This window comes from Bos indicus, chromosome 14, assembly GCF_029378745.1.
Source record: "Bos indicus isolate NIAB-ARS_2022 breed Sahiwal x Tharparkar chromosome 14, NIAB-ARS_B.indTharparkar_mat_pri_1.0, whole genome shotgun sequence".
NCBI classification, from domain to species: domain Eukaryota; kingdom Metazoa; phylum Chordata; class Mammalia; order Artiodactyla; family Bovidae; genus Bos; species Bos indicus.
This window is the reverse complement of record NC_091773.1, coordinates 800,873-818,703: the sequence shown is the minus strand read 5'-3', so window position 1 is coordinate 818,703 and position 17,831 is coordinate 800,873. Positions and strand designations below refer to the sequence as shown.

Below are 17,831 nucleotides of genomic sequence, written 5' to 3'. Positions count from 1 at the left end.
GTGACTGTCGGCTGCTGGAAGTAGCTTCCCAGCGGTTGGGGGCGGGGGGCCGGGCACCAGCTGACCCTGAGCTGCGCCTTCCCTGGGGAATGCTTGGGGTCAGCAGGTTCCAAGCCAGCCCACTCTGAGTGCAGCCTCAGTCCTCAGCCACACTAACTGGGGCCCCAACTTGAGACCCTGCAGGGCCCCCACCTGCAGTTGGCCACGGCTCTGGCCCCAGCCCTGTAGGAGCGCAGCTGCCACATGGGTGAGGCCCTGCTGGCTTGGAGCAGGGCCTGGTGCCACTGGCTGTGCCCGCGCCTTCTCCATGTCTCTCAGTCGGGGGGTCTGGGGACAGGCTGGGGCCCCTTCAGCTCTTGCAAGAGCAGAGGGCCCACAGTGCTGCCCAGGGGAAGGGACACTGGTAGCAGGGAGCAGGCTGGGGATCCCTGGGCATGTCTTCTAAGAGCATAGGCGGGTGTGTGTGCACATGCGTGCGAGGGGCAGAGCTGGGCCCTGCCTGCGCCAGCCGAGCCCGTGCCCGTATCTCCGCAGCTCTGCGGTGGACGCGCTGCAGGCCGTGCTTGTCCGCGGTGGCAATGAGGATGTGGTCCAGTGCATGGAGCTGGACGGGGGCTGGCAGTTGCTCAGGACCTCGGCTGGGCACGAGGAAGGTGTCACCCGGCTGGCCAGGTGAGCGGGCAGCACGTGGGGCAGCGGGGAGTCCGTGAGGGCAGCAGGTTCTGTAGGTGCAGCGGACCGGGCACAGGGGGAAGGCCTCTTTGGGGGGGTCGTGTCTGAACGGAGGATGTGCAGGGCAGCTGGGGGGCGGGGCTAGCGGGCCAGACGGTACAGGGTGGGAGGCAGGCACGCTCCCCAGGCCCCCGGGACTGGTGTGCTCTGGGCAGCCTAAGGCCCCAGCTCTTGCCCGCGTGCCTCCTTCCCAGTGCCATGGCAAAGTTCGCAGGCCCCCGGCTGCCCCTGGTGATGAAGCTGCTCTTCACCACACAGAGTAGCATGTATGAGGTCCAGAGGGTCACCTCCACAGCCTTCCTGGCTGAGGTACGAGCACTTGCTTTGCACCATGAATGGAGGGGGGAGGGGGGCAGTGTGAAGTACCCCCCATAGGCAGGCCTGGGTAGGGCAGGGGAGCCACATTGAAAACCCACCCCAGACCAAGGCAGTGGGGGCCAGGGAGGGGCTGGGGTCAGGAGTCAGGGGAGGTTGAGGAAAGGCCAAGAGCCCCCCTTGGCCTGCTGGCCTCAGCCATGTCCCCTCAGTGACCAGGGGCCGGTGCTGCCTGGTGCACTTGGGTGGGTGTGGTGGTCAGCACGCCTCTGCCCCCAGCTGCTCAGCAGCAATGTGGTGAACGACCTGATGCTCCTGGAGTCACTGCTGTACAACCTGATGGCACGGCAGAAGGACACGAGCGCCCGCGTGCGGAGGCTGGTGCTCCACGGCCTGGCCAACATCACCTTGGGCTCCCCAGATAAGGTGACCGTCCGGTAGCCCTCTGGGGCCCTGCTCCTGGGCGAGGGAGGGACAGCAGAGCCACAGCTGGTGAGGAGACCCGGGCAGACCCAGCAGCCACAGGATCGGAGGTGGTGCTCGGAGGGTGGGCAGCTGGGCATGGCATGGCCTGGGCACACAGGAATGTGTGGCCTCCCCAGGTACAGACCCACAGCCCCCAACTCCTGACAGCCATGATCGGTGGGCTGGACGACGGGGACGACCCACACAGCCTGGTGGCGCTGGAGGCCATGGTGGGCCTGGCAAGGCTGATGGACCTGGTGGACGCCTGGGACCTACATGCAGTGCTGCTGCACATTGCTGTCCGCATTCGGCCCTTCTTCGACAGCGTAGGCCCCCCCCCCCAGCCGCCCCTGGCCATTACAGCCTGGCCCACTCTGCCTCTTGCTCCCCCTTCACTGCCCTGCGGTTGCCCGGGAAGCTGGGCTGGGAGGGCCATGTGACACCTGCTGTTGCCCAGGAAAGGATGGAGTTACGCTCAGTGTCCATTGGCCTCTTCGGGCACCTCAACAAGGCCTGCCGTGGGGACTGCAAGGACGTGTTCCTGGAGCAGGTTGTGGGCGGCCTGGTGCCCCTTCTGCTGCACCTGCGTGACCCCCACGCACCCGTGGTCACGGTGAGCAGAGCGGGGGATGGGTAGGCCCGGCCAGCTCAGGGACTTGGGGCTCAGCGTGTGCCCTGCAGGCCTGCAGGTTCGCCTTGCGCATGTGCGGCCCCAACCTGGAGTGTGAGGAGCTGGCAGCTGTCTTCCAGAGGCACCTGCAGGAAGGCCATGACCTGCACTTTGGAGAGTTCCTCAACACCACCTGCAAGCACCTGGTGAGGGGCGGGGCTAGGCAGGGCCGGGCTGGGCGGGGGGACCGGGCCTGCCTGACCGCCTCTCTGCAGATGCGCCACTTCCCCGACCTGCTGGGCCGCTTGCTGAGCACCAGTCTGTTCTACTATAAGAGCAGCTGGGAGGATGTCCGTGCTGCTGCCCCCATGCTCACAGGTGAGGCCGCCCCAGGCAGCCCCCACACCGACCTGGCCCCTGACCTCGGTCCTACCCCTGGCCCCCAAGCCCCCTCACTGGCCCCTGACTGCGGCCCCACCCTCACAGGGTTCTTGGTGCTGCACATGGAGGCTGAGCAGCGGCCACAGGTGGACCTGGAGCAGCTCCTCACGGGTGAGCCCCAGTCCTGCCAACCCCACCCCACACAGCCAGGAGCCCAGAGGGCCCCCGCCCCCCCAACATGCTGGGCTGCACTGACCCTGTGGGCACCAGGGGGGACTAAGTGATTTTCCTGGATTTCAAGGATTTTTTCCCTGTCACTGGTGACCTCATCGTCTCTAGTAATTCACGGAAACTTCTTAACTGTTCCAAAAGAGCTTAAAAAACACTAAAAAAGGAAAAACTATCTTTCCGTTGGCTCCTGAGCCCTCCCGGCAGAGGCCTGTCTTAGGAGGGCGGTGGGCGGGCGGCCCCACGCACAGGGTGGGGTGTCAGCCTCAGGGTCCTGGCCCCCAGGCTCTGTGCGCCCGGAAGGGGTGGGGGCAGCCTCAGTCGCAGCTGTTAGCGGGGTGTGGGCGGGATCTTGGGCTCAGTCAGTTCTCCAAGGGCCGTGGCGGAGCCCCCAGCAGCGGCTCCTTGTCCCCCAGCACTCCAGCTGCTGCTCAAGGACCCAGCCCTTAAGGTGCGCTTGAAGGCTGTGAAGACTCTGGGCCGCTTGGTGAAGTTCGCCTGAGGCTACCCCAACACCCAATACCAGCCTGGCTGGCTGGAGGGTCCAAGACAAGGCCCTAAGGAGTCCCCTGCCCACAGGGCCACAGGGGAGGCCTTGGGCCCACACAGCAAGGGAGGGCTGGAACACAAGGGTGGTCAAGTCACCAACCCCCATCTTCCCAATAAAGCCATTTGCTGATCAGCAGGTGATGTGGTAATGTGACCTGGCTTGTGGGCAGGCCAGCAGCCCCCTCCCCCGTTAGGAAGCTGACTCAAGACTACCCAGCAAATTCCTGTATTGAGAGTCCAGGGCACATGTGCTGCCCACCCCCACCTGCCCCGCCCCAGAAGCAGGGTGTCTAAGTGAAGAGGCGGAGAGTGCCATCAGCCCCGGAGGAGAAGACCCAAGGCTGGGTGGGGTGGAAGGCCACGTCAAGCACCCCCAGGTCTCTGGTCAGGGCGTGCCCCTTGAGCACCTTCACGGGCACCAGCAGTGGGTTCTGCAGCAGGTCACTGTGGGGGAAGGAGAGACTCAGGACGTGGGTGGAACCGTCCCCAAGGGGCGCGGGCAGGCGGGGCCGTTGACACTCACTTGTACACCATCCCGTGGCAGACGATGACACTGCCGTCGTCAGAGCCAGATGCGAAGAGCGGGTACCGGGGGTGGAAGGCCACGGCCCGGAGGGCCTTCTTGTGATGCCTGGGGTGGGGGGAACCAGGTTCAGTGAGGCAGGGGTAGGGGAAGGAAGTGACCGGTTGCCCACCAGCATCTCACCTTAGCACTCTGTATGGCTTGGTGGAGAGGTCCATGTCAAACCACACGAGCTTGCTGTCATAGCTGCCGCAGATGATGTTGTCACCTGGGGGCAAATTCGGTGGTGGGGACTTGGTGGCCCTCCAAGTGCCACCCTCCCACCAGGACACCCCCTTACCTGCCGGGTGCACTGCCAGGCTAGACACCCACTTGCAGTTGGGCATCAGCTTTTTGGTGAGCTCCTGGCGCAGCAGGTGGTAAAGGCGGACGCAGCGCTGGGAAGCCACGAGCAGGAAGGGCCGCGTGGGGTGGAAGGCTACACGCTGCACCTGGCCATGGCTGCGGCGGAAGGGGCTCTGGCTGCGGCGCCGGCTCAGCTGGTGGATCAGCACCTGGGTGTGCCCTGGAGTGGCCAGCACCGCAGCCAGGTAGTCCCCGCGCCCGTGCCAAGTCACCTGCGTTACTGGCTGCAGGGAGGTGAGGCTGGGTGAGATGCGGCCCCTCCCCGGGGCCCCGCCCTCCGCCCCACGCCCCGCCCTCCGCCCACCTTCCCGTGGTGGATGCGCAGCCGCAGGCCGTCCTGGCGCTCCTCCTGGGAGGCTTCCAGCCAGTGCGCGGGCTGTGAGGCGGGGTCCAGGGGTGGGGTGAAGGCGCTCAGCAGCTGGTCCGTGCTGCCCACCACCAGCCGGTCCCCCAGGGCCGGGTTCAGCAGCAGCACCGTGTCCTCCCTGCAGTCAGAGCCACATGGAGGTCCTCAGGCATGGGTCTGTCCCCCCACCCCGACCCTGGGCACCCCGGGCCTCACGCACACTGCAACAGCCACCAGGCAGACGGTGGGGTGAGGGTTCCAGGCGACACTCTTCACCACACCACCCACGGGCACAGTCCTCATGCAGCGGGCAGTGGCCACCTCCCAGAGTCGCACCGAGCCATCATCTGAACCTGGACACGCAGACAGGCCCTCAGTACCTGGCCCTCCAGGCCAGCCCACCCTGCCCAGCTGCGGAGCTGCCCCACTGCGTGCCCACCTGATGCCAGCCACTGGCCATCTGGGGAGACGCTGAGGCAGCGGACAAGGCTGTTGTGGCCCCTGTAGACCTGCAGAGAAAGGGCAGGGTGGTAAAGACCAGACACTCAGAAGCTTTTGCTCCCTGCCACCTGCCCTGTCTGCTCACCAGGGCCTGGCACGTGGGGAAAGGCTGCAGGTCCCGTGGCCGGGGCAGCTTGGGGATGAGGTCTTCAGGGTCCACGTTCACCTGAGAAGAGGATACAGGGTCAGCTGCACCCACCCCCACTCCACGCCCCTGCCTGGGCACCCCGGCGTACCCTCATCTTGCGCTGCCGTGGGCACAGGTAGAGGTCCAGGCAGCGCTCAAAGCGCTCCTGGATGAAGCGGCCGTAAGCAGGCACAGCCCGCAGGCTCGGGAACCGGCGCGGCAAGAAGCTGAGCTTCCTCTCCTCAGGCTCCTGCTGCTCCCAAGCCAGGCACTGTGGAGGCAGGAGTGAGCCAGGAGCCGGAGCCGGGGCCGGGCAAGGGGTTAGCCCAGACCCCACCATGCACCAGGCCCACCTCCTCCTCGCTGGGCAGGTACTCGGGAGGCGGGTTGTAGGACTCCGAGTGGCCAGGCAAGGCCAGCTTGGGAGCAGGCACGTGCATCTTATGGCGACCCAGCACCGCGTTGGGGTCCTCCTGGGCCCACAGGTCATAGAAACTGGGACTGTGGTCCCGAGGCCGGCGAGGCTGGATCCAGCCCATCTTGATGGCATGAACCATGCGGGAGACCTGCAGAGACGGCAGGGTGAGGGGGGCCGGGGCAGGGGTGGGGTGGGCAGGTGCACCCCCAGGATGGCCTACACCCACCTTCTCCTTCTCCACCAGGGAAGGGATGAAGCTGCGCTTGTCTGCAGGCCGGTTGGTCACTGGGTGGATCATGAGGTCCCCACTGAAGAAGTCCACAGCTGGCTGGGGGGCGAGCAGAGGAGGGTGGGCCTGGGCCCTGCAGGTGCCCCCAACCCCAGGGCCAGCAGCTGCCGCCTACCTCGTAGGGATTGAAGCTCACGTCCCCGAACTGGCCCCTCTGCAGCCGCTGCACCAGGGCCACCTGCTCGCCCGTCAGCCGTACGCTGTGTCCCGTCATCCGGTCCCGCACCGTGCGCCTGGGGGGACCCAGTCAGAGCCCTGGCCCTGGCCCCGCCCCGCCCAGCCCGCAGGCTCCGCCCCACGCCCACCCACCAGTAATCAGGGTCGTCCATCTTGTCCAGAAACTGGTCCAGCTCGTCGCGGGTGCGCAGGGGCTTATAAATGCGCCGGCCGTCCAGGTCATAGCCCACATGGGGAAAGTCATCGTACCACTCCAAGGGCACATTGCCCACCGTGTTCCGGATGTCCTGGGGCAGGAGGCCTGCGAGTCAGCAGCAGATACCCACCGTGCCCACCCCTCCCTCGAAGCCCCTCAGAGAAAGACACAGGCCAGGAAGGGGAAAGGCAGAGCAAAGGGGCTGGCCTCCAGGCTGCAGGAGCAGCACCCAGGCACCCTGACTTGAGCTTCTCCCCAGGGTGTGACGTGGCAGGACGGCCAGCACTATCCGCCCCCCCACCCAGACCCTCAGAGGCGCCGGAGTTGTACCTTCACATTTTCCACTGAAGTGGTGCCAACCCCAGAGCCTCCCCCCTGGATTCCTTGGCCAGGGCTCTGGGCAGCCACAGGCAAGGGTGACCTCATCGCCCGTGGGCTCCCTCCCCTGGCTGGGGCCTTAGGCAAAACTGGGTAGCCATGGGCAGGGACTCAGGGAAGACCCCACCAAGAAGTCCACTCCAAGAAGAGACAAAGTCCGCTGCACTGAGCCTGGCACACTTTCAGGGGCTCCCCCAGCCTCCCAGCCCTGCCCCCACCCCACCCTCAGTGGGCAGAGCAGTCACATTCCTGGACACACATTCCTGGTCGAGGCCCCTGCCAGCCGCCACCCTCCCTCCACCCAGCACGGAGACTGCTGCCCAGGCGGCCGCTTCCTGCAACAGTAGCCACAGGGGGAGGGGCCCAGATGAGACTGCACAGCAGGCAACCTGGGAACCCGGACAGGGACAGGACCCTCTGGGCACGGCCCCTCTGCACCTGCCCAGCCCCCAGCCTGCTGACCTGAGTCCTCCCTGCTTGCCTTCCTCCATATGTGCCCAGGTCCCTGCCCACTGCTGGGAATGCCCGTCCTTCTCCTGTGCTCCCCGAGTCCACACAGCCATCCCTGGACTGGACAGATGTGGGCGGCCCAGGAAAGACCCATGGGGCATTTAGCAAGGAACAGGGTGTGGGTGGGGGGTTCTCCAGGCAGGAGTGCAGGCAGGAGCCAGACCTGGAGGGTGGTGCCAGGAGGGGCAGGTGCAGGAAAGACAGGCTGTGCTGTCAGGTGAGCCCCACGACAACCTGAGGGGGGCAGCTGAGGGGGCCAGGGGCTGGACTCCAGCTGCTCAGAGAGCCTCCGTGCCCTCTTTTGGGCACAGAAGGCCCAAGTGTACATGAGAGGGAGAGACAGACAGGGTGTGGCCAGGCGCTGGGGCCAGGGCATCTGGGTTAAGGCGGTCATGCCAAGTGAGAAGGCCGGGGTCACGGATCCTTCTTGACCCTCCCTCCTGTCCCCTGCTAAGAGGGAGGAGGGGAGGCAGCAGCACTTCGCACCCCCCGGAGGGGCGCCCACTCTCCCCTCCCCGCAAAGACAGCAGGATGCTCCAGGCCCCTTCACCACGGCGCGAGAAGGCAGAGGGACGGAGGGCCCCTGCTCCAAGCGGCCTCCAGGGGCTGGGAGGCGGGGAGGAGGGCGGGCCGGCGCGGGGGAGGGGCCGCCGTGGCTATAAAGGCCCGGCCCGCGGCCCCGCTCCAGCCCGGGACGCACACGTGCGCGCTGCGCCGCAGCCGCCACCGCGGGAGCCCCGAGACCCGCGTGCCCCTGGCCCGGGCGGCAGTGGCGGCGGCATGTGCGGCGCGCGACGGAGCTGACGGCGGCCGCCGGCCCCATGTCCTTCGCAATGCTGCGTTCGGCGCCGCCCGGCCGCTACCTGTACCCTGAAGTGAGCCCGCTGTCGGAGGACGAGGACCGAGGCAGCGAGAGCTCGGGTTCAGACGAGAAACCCTGCCGTATGCACGCGGCGCGCTGCGGCCTCCAGGGCGCCCGAAGACGGGCCGGGGGCCGGCGGGTGGGGGGCAGTGGCCTGGGGCCCGGAGGGCGGCCGGGCCGCGAGCCCCGGCAGCGGCACACGGCGAACGCGCGGGAGCGGGACCGCACCAACAGCGTGAACACGGCTTTCACCGCGCTACGCACGCTCATCCCCACCGAGCCCGCTGACCGCAAGCTCTCCAAGATCGAGACCCTGCGCCTGGCCTCCAGCTATATCTCACACCTGGGCAACGTGCTGCTGGTGGGCGAGGCCTGCGGCGACGGGCAGCCCTGCCACTCGGGGCCCGCCTTCTTCCACGCATCGCGTGCCGGCAGCCCCCCGCCCCCGCCACCCCCACCCCCTGCCCGTGATGGCGAGAACGCCCAGCCCAAACAGATCTGCACCTTCTGCCTCAGCAACCAGAGAAAGTTGGTGAGTGTTGCCGCGGGGTGTCCACGGAAAGGGAGGCTAGGAGGATGGGGCGTCCCCCACCTCCAAACCACCCCTGCAGCCCACACCTGCTGGGCAGAGAGGGCAGGGCCAGAAGCAGGCAGAACCCCCAGCAGCGCCTGTGACACCCGCAGCCCCAGGTCCAGGGAGAGAGAAGATGAGGAGGGCCCAGCTAGAGCTGGCAGGTCCCCAGGACACAGGCTCCTGTGGGGACAGAGAGGGAAGAGACCCAGGCAGGACCCACACCAACGGGGAAGAAGCTAGGGGACCAGACCAGGGTTGATCAAGCAACTCTGGCCACCTACCCTGCCATCAGGGAAAGGGCACTTGGGGGCAGTGAGGAAATCCTGCTGGGGTCCGCTTGCTCTACGTGGCCTAAGGCTTACCGGGCACCTGCCTGCCCTCCCTGGACCCGGCTGCCCACTCTGACGCCAGTGTGGCTGTGGGATCCGCTGGCAGGAGGCTGGCAAGAGACTCGGGGGCTGGGGGAGAGGGCCCCGCTGCGGGAGACGCTGGCCGGCTCTGATTTACGGCGCCTGCTGCGCGTGGTGGCACCGGAAGAGCAGGGTGAGCAGGGAGAAAATACGGCGCGGCTCTCCCCAATCCCCATTTCCTCTCCAGACAGCACGCGTGAGCTCCTGGGGCCTGAACATCTGGGAGATTTAATTTTACAATTTCGGCTGTGCAGCAGCGCACTCTCCTCCCCAAACTGCTCGGGGAAGCCGGGGTGAGCGTGGAAGGGGGGTGCTTTCAGCGCACCCCATGGGGAAGTCCAGAGGCACAGGCTGGTGCTGGCCTCCGCTTGGGCCCTGACACTGCCCTCCCCTCCGCAGAGCAAGGACCGGGACAGAAAGACGGCGATCCGGAGTTAGAGGCGACGCCGGGCCATCCACGGAGAGCCCCAGACCTGACTCAGGCACAGGCCTCGCTGAGGGCACCCCCAGGCCCACCTGGCCCCAGCTGCAAGTGGGGCTGATGGACAGACAGGCGGTGGGACGCGCGGCCACCGCAGCACTTGCCCGGCCCCACTGGAACTTTCCGTGCTGGCTCGCTACCTGGTTCTCCTCTGGCCATTATGTGCTAGCATTCTGTGTCTTTGATATGATAATATAAAGTCTGGAAATTTTGTATAATTAAAAACAAAACAGTATCTTCCAAACGCAGATGCACAATGTCCTCTGGAGCAGCCCAGAACCCGTCGTAAGCAGAGCCGAGCCCACACTCTGGCCCTCAGGGCTGTGGTCTGTTCGTGTCCCGGGCACCCTAGGCCAAGGCACCTGGTTCCTGGGGAAAGCCCCCACTTTCCAGGGCTCAGGGTCAGCCCCCGCTGCCAGGGAACTGCAGCACAGGGTCTGCAGACCAGCGAGGGGAGAGGGCGAGGAAAGACGACAGCCCCCCCCCCGCACTTGGCAAGGGACAGAGCGGGACAGGCTGAAGCCAGGGAGCACTCCCGCCCCACCCCCGCTCCAAGGGCCACCAGGGGTCCAGGCGCCCTGAAGGCAAGGGCAGTGCGTACAGCGTGCAACGTGCTGGTCTCCTGGGCCTTGGCACCTCAGGCCCTGCTCGCAGAGCCCCAGAAGTGGGAGGCGGGGCACTGTCTGGCAGAAGGAGCTCCCAGTCTGTGCAGGCCTGAGGGTGTGAACCAGGTGGCAGGTGCCCACCCTAGGCCGCCCTGGCCCCAGAAGTCCTGCTTACAGTGGAGGACCCTGGCCGCCCGCCCCTGCACCCACCCAGCTAACCTGAAGGCCCCACCTGCCCATGAGGAGGGCAGTTCAGGCCTCTCGGAGCTGCGCACAGCTGGCTGACCATTAAAATCTTGCAGGTGACAATTACAGCTTAGTGGCGTAAGCTCACAGGCACAGCAGAGAAGCAAGCTGGGGGCAGCGCCTTGCGGCACCCCCCCCACGCTGACCAGCAGCCTGACTTCCGGCAGCCGGGCTGAGAGTGCCAGGGGCCGACCCGGGGCCCCAGGAGAGGCCAGGTGCCGAGGCCCACGTGGGCACCCCAACAGGGCAGGCCCAGAGCTGCCCCCTCCTCTTAACAGACGGGCTCCAGGGAACCAAGAAGCAGGAAGCACTGGTGTAATTTTGGAGGAAATTCTCAAAGCCAGAGCCATTAAGGGTTGGGGGGGTGCTGTGTCCAATCTGATAGAAATGTAACAGAATAAAAAGTCACAACGGCAGGTTCCACTCAGAGAGAAACCCAACCCCAAATTTCCTCTCCTTAATCCTGCAGGAGCCTACAGCTGGCCAGCAGGAGGGGGAGAGGGCACGCTCGGTCACTGCAGAAGCCCCCCACCCCCACCTGCCTAGAAAGCCAGGACTCTCAGGCAGAACCTGGGGGTCCTGCTAAGGGCTGAGAAAGGTACCTCTTCTGCTCCTGGGCACTGAAGACACTTGGAGAACCGACCTGGGAAGGGCGTTCCCGAGGGCCTCCAAGCTTGCCGCCCCTGCTCCACTGGGCACCAGCAGTCCTGTGGGGACAGCCTGGGGCCTACCTGTGCTAAACCACCCACCTTGCCCACGCATACGTGGGCCGGGTGAGGGCCCAGACCCCCTCATAGATCCTCCAGAGACGACAGACAGGTAGTCAGGCGTAGTCAGACAGGTGCCCACCTCACAGCCAGGCTGGTGCTGGGCAGATGGGGGAGAGGTGGGAAGCATGCCCCGCACAAAGGTGGGGGTGAGCGTGAGGGACTCCCCACAGAGCACAAGGACAGGCAGAGTGAGGCTGGAGGGTGTCTCGGGGGTGCCAAGTCAGTAGGAGAGGACAGGCCGCTGGGACGGTCCCTGCGGGGAGCAGGTCCTGGCACAGGACGTGCAGCCAGGCCCTCAGCTGCCGGGCCTGGGACTCGACAGCGGCTGCAGCTTGGCCGGCCTCAGGCCTGGGCAGTGGGCCCGGTCGCTCCCTGAGCTGCACCGGTAGCAGCAGAGGCCGAGGGCCTGGCCCGCCAGCCAGCGGGAGAGGAGGGGCGGGGGCGGGGAGAAGCACACCATCACCCTCCACGGCTCCAGAAATTCAAACCAGACTGGGGGTGGTGGGCCGGCCGAGCCCCAGCGGGCGCGAGTCCACTCGGCCGTCCACTGCAGCAGCCGGGCCCCCCGTGCACCAGAGCCCCACTCCCTGCCCAGGACCCAGCGCCCCACGCGTGCCCTGTGCGGCAAAGTGAAAAGTGGGCACGGCTCACACCCTGGGCCAGCAGCCGCTCCTGAGGCCAAGCAGGCCTGGAAACGCTCCGATGGCCGTCAGGGCCGGGCTGTCAGCTCCCTGTCCCCAGCCCGGGAACGAGCTGCTGGCGGCACCACGTGACCCATCACCAGGCTGCCCGCCCTGGGCTGGCCCGCCCCCACCCTGCACAGCACCTGCGGCTGCCAGGAAGCACATGTGACCCCACAGGGGCCGCGCCCGCCGACCCCTCCAGGGCCCAGACGCCCCGGCCCGCACTCTCGGCCGCACTCTCCGGGGAGCGGGGAGGGGGACACGGAAGCGCATCCGTGAGGCGCCCCGCCCCCGGCAGCTCCGGACACCGCGGCCACCGCTGATGTGTCGGCTGGGATTTTTCCGCTCTCGAAGAGCCCCCTCCCCCTCCCCCTCCCCAAAGTGGCTGCAGCTGTCAGGACCGCAGATTGGAACTGCAGGTACGGCGCTGGCCCGCTGCCCGCCTCCCTCCCGTGTCTGTCTGAGGGAGAGGAAGCCGGCCCACCTCTGGAATCCTTCACTCTCTCCTCGTTCGCCTCTCCCACCTGTCCCCTGGGAGCTCGGGGTCAGCCGCCCTCACTCTGGCGCGCTCTTCCCCTTGCCCCGCTCCGATTACAATGCCGGCAGTGTTCCCTCCACTCCCCCTCCTCCCGCAAAGCGCCCTCTGTGGTGGGGGGTGGCCCAGCCGCGTGCCCCAGGCCACCTGCTGCAGCTGGACCTCCACAAGGTACCCACACGAGGAGCCCTGGGCGACAGCCCCGAGGCAGAAGGCCAGGTCCCTCTGGGCCTCCTCTGGTCCCAAAGGCCAAAGCCAGCAGAGGGGCCTTGCGGGGCTTGGCTGAGTGGAGCCCACCCGCTGTACCGTGGGGGTGGGGGTGCCGGGAACTCGGACTTGAAGCTCCCCTCCCAAACCTCCCCTGTCAAACTGCCCCTGCCGTGCATGATCCTCAGAGAAGCGCTGTCACCCAGGCCCGCTGCTGAACCTCTGGACACGTGTGGGCCCTGGGACCCTCCGACCCACTCCTTGGCCCCTGACCCACTCCTCGGTCCCTATCAGTGCCTCAGGGCTGTTGAAGGGCAAAGAAGCAAGTCTGCCTCCACCAAGGGCCCCCCACCAAGGGAGGCCCCCTGCTCCCGGGTCCTCAGATACCCAAGACACCCCCACCCCCTCCGTTGTCCAGGGAGCGTGGGCGTCCCCACGTGTGGCGGTGGCGGTGGCTCCCAGAAACGCCTCAGGTCCCTGGAAACGGGTATGGCCCCCACAGAGTGCCAAACACCCATTCTGAGCTCCATGATACTGCGGCCACCTCCAAGATCCCACTGCGGGGACTCGCCCAGAGCCTCCAGCGCCAGCCCTGCCTGGTCCCCACTCTGCAGCCAAGCCGTCAACCACTTTTCAGACAGGACTTGCCCCCCATACACCTGGCTGCCAGCCCCCAGCTCCTGGGGCCACGCCTCCAGTCTGAGGGCAACCCCACCCCCTTCTGTCCCTGCAAAGACCCCCAGCTTGGGCTCCTGCCACCCAGAAAACTGGCTCCCGGTGGGCACATGGCAGGCCAGGCCTCTATAGCCCGCGTACCCAGACCAGAGAAGGGTGGGCTCTGAAGGCGCCCCACCCTCACCTTCCCCTCCCCGCCCCCCCAGGGGAGCCCTGTCTCCTGACCAGGACCACTGGACCCGGGTGGCTGGTCCTGGAAGAAGGAGGGCACCCCGCACACCGGATCACGGCGGGCCTGGCTCAGAGGTGGCACTTGGCAGAGGGACCCGGGGCACCCCGAGGTCACGGCCACCACACCCAGCCCTTAAGGCCACCTGCGAGGCCCCGGGCCCCAGGCCCCTCTCTGGCGAGGCGGTGGGGAGACGGCAGGGGCGGCCGGAGCCTAGTCGCGGGTGTGGGGGCGGCCAGGGAGGCCGGCAGCCCACGAGGCCCAGCCGAGCCGAGAGGCACGCTCTGCACAACAGCTCGAAACCCGAGCCGCCGCCGCGCCGCCAGCAGCGAGCGCGCCGAGCGCCGCGCCGGGGCGGGCCCAGCGAGGCTGCTGCCGCTCGGTAGCGGGAGGCCGTCAGCGGCGCCTGCGGGAGAGCGGAGGGGGCCGCCCGCCGCCCGCGCTCTCGGCCCACCACCCCCCGGCCTCAGTTTCTCCGGCTTCTCCCAGGCTGGAGCCTTCCCCCAGGCTGGAGCCCGACCGCCTGCGAGGGCCCCCGCCCCCGCCCCCGCCCCCCGCGGCCGGATGAGATCACGTCTGTGGGGGAGGGGCGCGCGCGGATGGGGGAGGGGCTCCCCCACTCGCGGCCGCAGGGACCCCCGCCAGGCTGGTGGCTCGGCCAGGGGCCGCAGGCCAGGCGCTGCCCAGGGTGAGAACCGGGAGGATGGCACCGTCGAGGCCGAGCTAGGACGCAGGGCGCGGGTGTCCCTCTGAGAAGGGGAACCCTCACTCACCGGCCAGCGCCCAGGGCAGGGGACCCCAAAGCTGGGCCCAGCAGGGGCCAGCAGCCAGAGCACCTAGAAGCCCCAGGGTCCCCCAGCCCAGGCCTTAAGTTCAGACAAGGCCCAGGGAAGAGGAGGCTGGGCACTGCCACCCCTCAGGTTCTTCCCCAGAAACACACCTTGTCCGGACGCCCTTGCCCACTGCTGGAGGCCGGCCAGGGCCAGAGTGGGGTCCTGGCACCATGAACCACCTCCAAGGATGCTGCGGAGAAGGGGCTGCCCAACACCCCACGACCAATGTTCTGGGGCTGCGGGCCCTTACAGGTGCCAACCAAAGCCCGGGGTGGGGGTCCCTGAGCCCCTCCTGTGCTCTCGCACCCCAGCCTCCCAAGCCCCTTCCTGAAGCCCACCCTGCAGAGATGCCGTGACGGGGTGGGGGGCACTTCTCAGGGAGGAGAGCCTCAGCCAGGCGGGCCTGGCCCCGAGAGCCAAGCCCTGCCGCCCCCTGGGCCGCGGCCGGCTGCACTGGCAGAAGCCGGCTCCTGCTGTCACTCAGGCCCACATATGGGATAGTCATCGCCGGAGGAAGCGGGCCCCCCCAGCCCCCGCGGCGGCTCCAGAATGGGGCAGGCCAGGAGGAGCACCTCCCCGCGGGCGGGCCGAAGCCCCTCCCCCGTCCTCTGCACTCCATTTACAATCATCATCGATTTCTCAAAATACCGAATATAAAAAAGTAGCCGACAGGATGTGGCTGCCGACAGCCAGAGCCCCTGGGAGGGGGAGACAGGCCGGGAGCTGCGCTGCACGGCCCCCCTTCACTGAGTGCGCCCGCTGCTCCGGCCAGGAAACCAATTTATTTTGTTTTGTCTCTGTTCTCTGAACGCACAGAGACTGAATCGGGCGGGCGGCCAAGGCTCCTGCAGCCGCTGCCAAAAGAGCGGAGGATGGGGGTAGAAGCCGTGCAGGGGAGGGGGCGCGTGTCTCCCAGCCGGGGACAGCCCCTGACAGGCAGCAGGAAGAGCTGCTAGGGGTGGAGACCGCGGTCTCTGCAGGCCCCCCAGCCCGAGGAGGCTCACATCCGGGGGGCTGACACCAGGGCAGTGGGCAGAGGGGCCTTAGGCCCTGCCCCCAGGCGGCAGGGACACACCAGTGAGGGGGTGGGCAGGGGAGCACCCATCACGTCCAGCAGGGAGCCCCTGAGCCTCAGACCCCCCAAGAGCCCATGGGCAGCCCTGGGCAGCGGAGTCACAGCCACCTCTGGCCAGATGGGGCACCCCAGCCTGTCAGCAGGCTTTCCCTGTGAGACGTAAACCGGGAGGACCAGATTCACCCAGGGCCATGGCAGTCGGGCCTCTGAGACACCGGGGAGGAGGGGACAGAGCACAGGGCGCCCGCCTCCTGTCCCTGGGGTCCAGTGCAGACGCCGGCTGGGCTTGCCCCTACCCCCACCCCCACCCCAACTCGGGCAACAGCACAGGCTGGCTGCCGGGGGAGGCCTGTCCACGTCCACCCAGAGTGGAAGCACAGCCCCCACAGAAGATGCGGTGCCCTCTGCCTGCCAGAGGCACCCCCACAGTCCAGGGCCAGGACATGGGCACAGGGTGGCCGCGCCGCGCCCAGCCGCCCTGCCCGTGATGACACACACTCCTGCAGTCATGTGTCCCCGACCCTGAAACTGCTCTTCCAGACAGGCCTGGGGCCACGCCAGGACGCCCACTCAGGCCTTGCAGTGGCCACACAGCCCACCCTGCAAGCGGGCAGCCTCCAATGAGCCTACCTCCTCATCGGAGCTGTCCTCCGCATACTCGTCCTCGCCTGGCATGCTTGCCACCTCCATCCGCGAGCACGGGGTCCTGGCCTGGGAAGGGAAGAGAGTGGGAGAGGTTACTTCAGGACCTGGGGCAGACTGTGGGCCAGGGCACCCTGCCCCTCCTGCCCACACTGGGGCTGAGGTCCCGCACCACAATCTCTAAGCAGCTTTGACCTGGTCCCACTGCCAGGAAAAGAGTGTGGACACCCCCAATCTAAGTGGGTCTCTTGGGGAGGAGGGTTCCACCCAGGGTGAACCTCTGTCAAGGGCCATCAAGATATCCAAGCTCAGGGGGAAGACCCCAGAGAGGGCCTGACACCAGGTGAGCCACCCCCGCACTCCTTAAGGTAAAAAACAGCTGCAAGGCTCCTGGCTCAAAGGCCCAGCTGAGCCCAGAGCCAGCCCAGGGTCAGAGGACAAAGCAGGGGTGGCCTCTTGGCAGCAACAGATAAAGGCCAGTCCATCTAGGGGAAGCCAGGCTCTCGATATCAGCCACTAGCACAAGGGCCACCCCGGCCCATCCTAGGGCCAGACCCTCAGCCTGAGGACAGCACATTTAGCCCAGCTGGCTGAGGGCCTGGAGAGGCACCCACACCCTCGGAGCACTGGGAGGACTGGCCCTGGGCTGACCCCGCCCACCAGGCCAGTGAGTGGGTGCCACTGGGCATTGACACCCCAACCTGGAAACAGATCCTCCCCTGGTGGGGTGGGAATCGGTGTACCGGAACTGGGACTGATGGGGAAAACAGCCCGTATCTTCCCCCGCCCCGGGGGGGCAGTAAAGCGTCAGGAGCAGGAGCCCCGCTCCCCTGCCCAGGCAGAAGCCAGAAGCCGCCCGGCAGCTCTTCCTCCCGCCCGCCAGCTTTTCCCTCCGTGTGAGGAGGCTGGGACAGTAAGTTTTTTTCCAGGCCAGGAAAAGGCGAGATTCGGTTTCCACGTCTCTCCCACCCTTACTCCCCAGGCTGTGCGCTGTGGGAGCCCTGCCCACTGAAAGTGGGTCAGCCCTACCAGGCGGGCGGCCTGTGGGGAGGGGGCACAGGGGCCAGCCCGGCCCAAGCTCCCCGCCCACCCTGCCCGGAGCATCCAGCGGACACACCTGCCCAGGGCCCAGGCCGGGAGGACCCTGCAGGGAGCTGCTGTCAGTCTCCTCGAGACCCTGAGGCCAGCCCGTGGCAGCCAGGACCCGCATGGGCCACCCTGCTCTGGCCGCCGGCCGCTCAGGCCCCAGGGGCCCTGCACCACCTGCACCACAGGCCGTGGTCCCGGGCCCTGGCAGCAACCACAGGCGTGGCAGCCCCAGTGCCATCTGGAGCCAGACACCGGCGGGGGCTTGGCTGGGGGGACACCCAGCCGTGGGGCTCCGGGCTCCTGCCAGAGCCGCCGGCAGCGAGGGCCCTGCTCAGGGCACGGGACAGCCTCTCCAGAGGCACCGGCAGTGTCGCCGGCCGCCACCAGGGGGCAGCCGCAACGTGGGACCCGGCGGAGCGGGGACCAGGCCGACTGAGCACCCGCAGCCCTCCAAAGCCTGGAGACCGGGGCGGGGGGGGGGGGGGGGGGGGTGGTGGTGCCAGAGTCCTCTTCCTCCTCTTCCTCACACGGTCCAGCCCCGGCCCCCACATCCTCAGACGCAGGCACCAGATGGTGGGGTCTGCCCAGAGCCACTCAGCACACAAGCCACCCACACCCACCCCCAGACGGGCTCAAGGCCACGTTGTGTGGGGGTGCCCTAATGGGCCCACGTGGATGGCTGGGGGCCCACGGGCGAGACCAGAGGGAAGTGAGGTTTTGAAGGCAACTGCCTGAGCCAAGGGGGCCAGGCGACCACGATAGGCC

The 17,831-nt window shown here is 67.4% G+C and overlaps 3 protein-coding genes across 20 annotated transcripts in view; 2 read left to right on the top strand and 1 right to left on the bottom strand.

Annotated features, from left to right (window-relative positions):
* MROH1 (maestro heat like repeat family member 1) overlaps positions 1–3,413 on the top strand; it is a 49,794-nt gene extending 46,381 nt beyond the window's left edge. For 13 of the 18 annotated variants that reach the window (XM_070803015.1, XM_070803010.1, XM_070803017.1 and 10 more), the window contains 9 exons: positions 535–672; positions 927–1,041; positions 1,246–1,473; positions 1,650–1,838; positions 1,970–2,125; positions 2,194–2,328; positions 2,398–2,500; positions 2,609–2,674; positions 3,148–3,413. In XM_070803015.1, coding sequence (XP_070659116.1) covers positions 535–672; positions 927–1,041; positions 1,246–1,473; positions 1,650–1,838; positions 1,970–2,125; positions 2,194–2,328; positions 2,398–2,500; positions 2,609–2,674; positions 3,148–3,233 — 1,216 coding nt within the window. In that variant the 3' untranslated portion in view covers positions 3,234–3,413. Of the gene's footprint in view, positions 1–534; positions 673–926; positions 1,042–1,245; positions 1,474–1,649; positions 1,839–1,969; positions 2,126–2,193; positions 2,329–2,397; positions 2,501–2,608; positions 2,675–3,147 lie in introns of those variants that run through there. The other 5 variants (XM_070803019.1, XM_070803018.1, XM_070803016.1 and 2 more) reach the window with 2 other exon arrangements.
* Positions 3,414–3,490: 77 nt separating this feature from the next.
* The window catches only part of BOP1 (BOP1 ribosomal biogenesis factor), a 38,415-nt gene continuing 24,074 nt past the window's right edge, over positions 3,491–17,831 (bottom strand). Inside the window, exons 12-25 of the mRNA XM_070802997.1 lie at positions 15,966–16,046; positions 6,199–6,353; positions 6,005–6,122; positions 5,827–5,928; positions 5,536–5,748; positions 5,292–5,453; positions 5,141–5,221; positions 4,994–5,063; positions 4,775–4,907; positions 4,513–4,693; positions 4,144–4,432; positions 3,987–4,071; positions 3,804–3,911; positions 3,491–3,724 (exon numbers count right to left, since the gene is read on the bottom strand). Coding sequence (XP_070659098.1) covers positions 3,571–3,724; positions 3,804–3,911; positions 3,987–4,071; positions 4,144–4,432; positions 4,513–4,693; positions 4,775–4,907; positions 4,994–5,063; positions 5,141–5,221; positions 5,292–5,453; positions 5,536–5,748; positions 5,827–5,928; positions 6,005–6,122; positions 6,199–6,353; positions 15,966–16,046 — 1,932 coding nt within the window. The 3' untranslated portion in view covers positions 3,491–3,570. The remainder of the gene's footprint in view (positions 3,725–3,803; positions 3,912–3,986; positions 4,072–4,143; positions 4,433–4,512; positions 4,694–4,774; positions 4,908–4,993; positions 5,064–5,140; positions 5,222–5,291; positions 5,454–5,535; positions 5,749–5,826; positions 5,929–6,004; positions 6,123–6,198; positions 6,354–15,965; positions 16,047–17,831) is intronic.
* Positions 7,754–9,721, top strand: SCX (scleraxis bHLH transcription factor). The gene is made up of 2 exons (XM_019973677.2): positions 7,754–8,544; positions 9,396–9,721. Exons 1-2 carry the CDS (start codon positions 7,972–7,974, stop codon positions 9,432–9,434), a joined length of 612 nt encoding a protein of 203 aa, XP_019829236.2. The 5' UTR covers positions 7,754–7,971; the 3' UTR covers positions 9,435–9,721.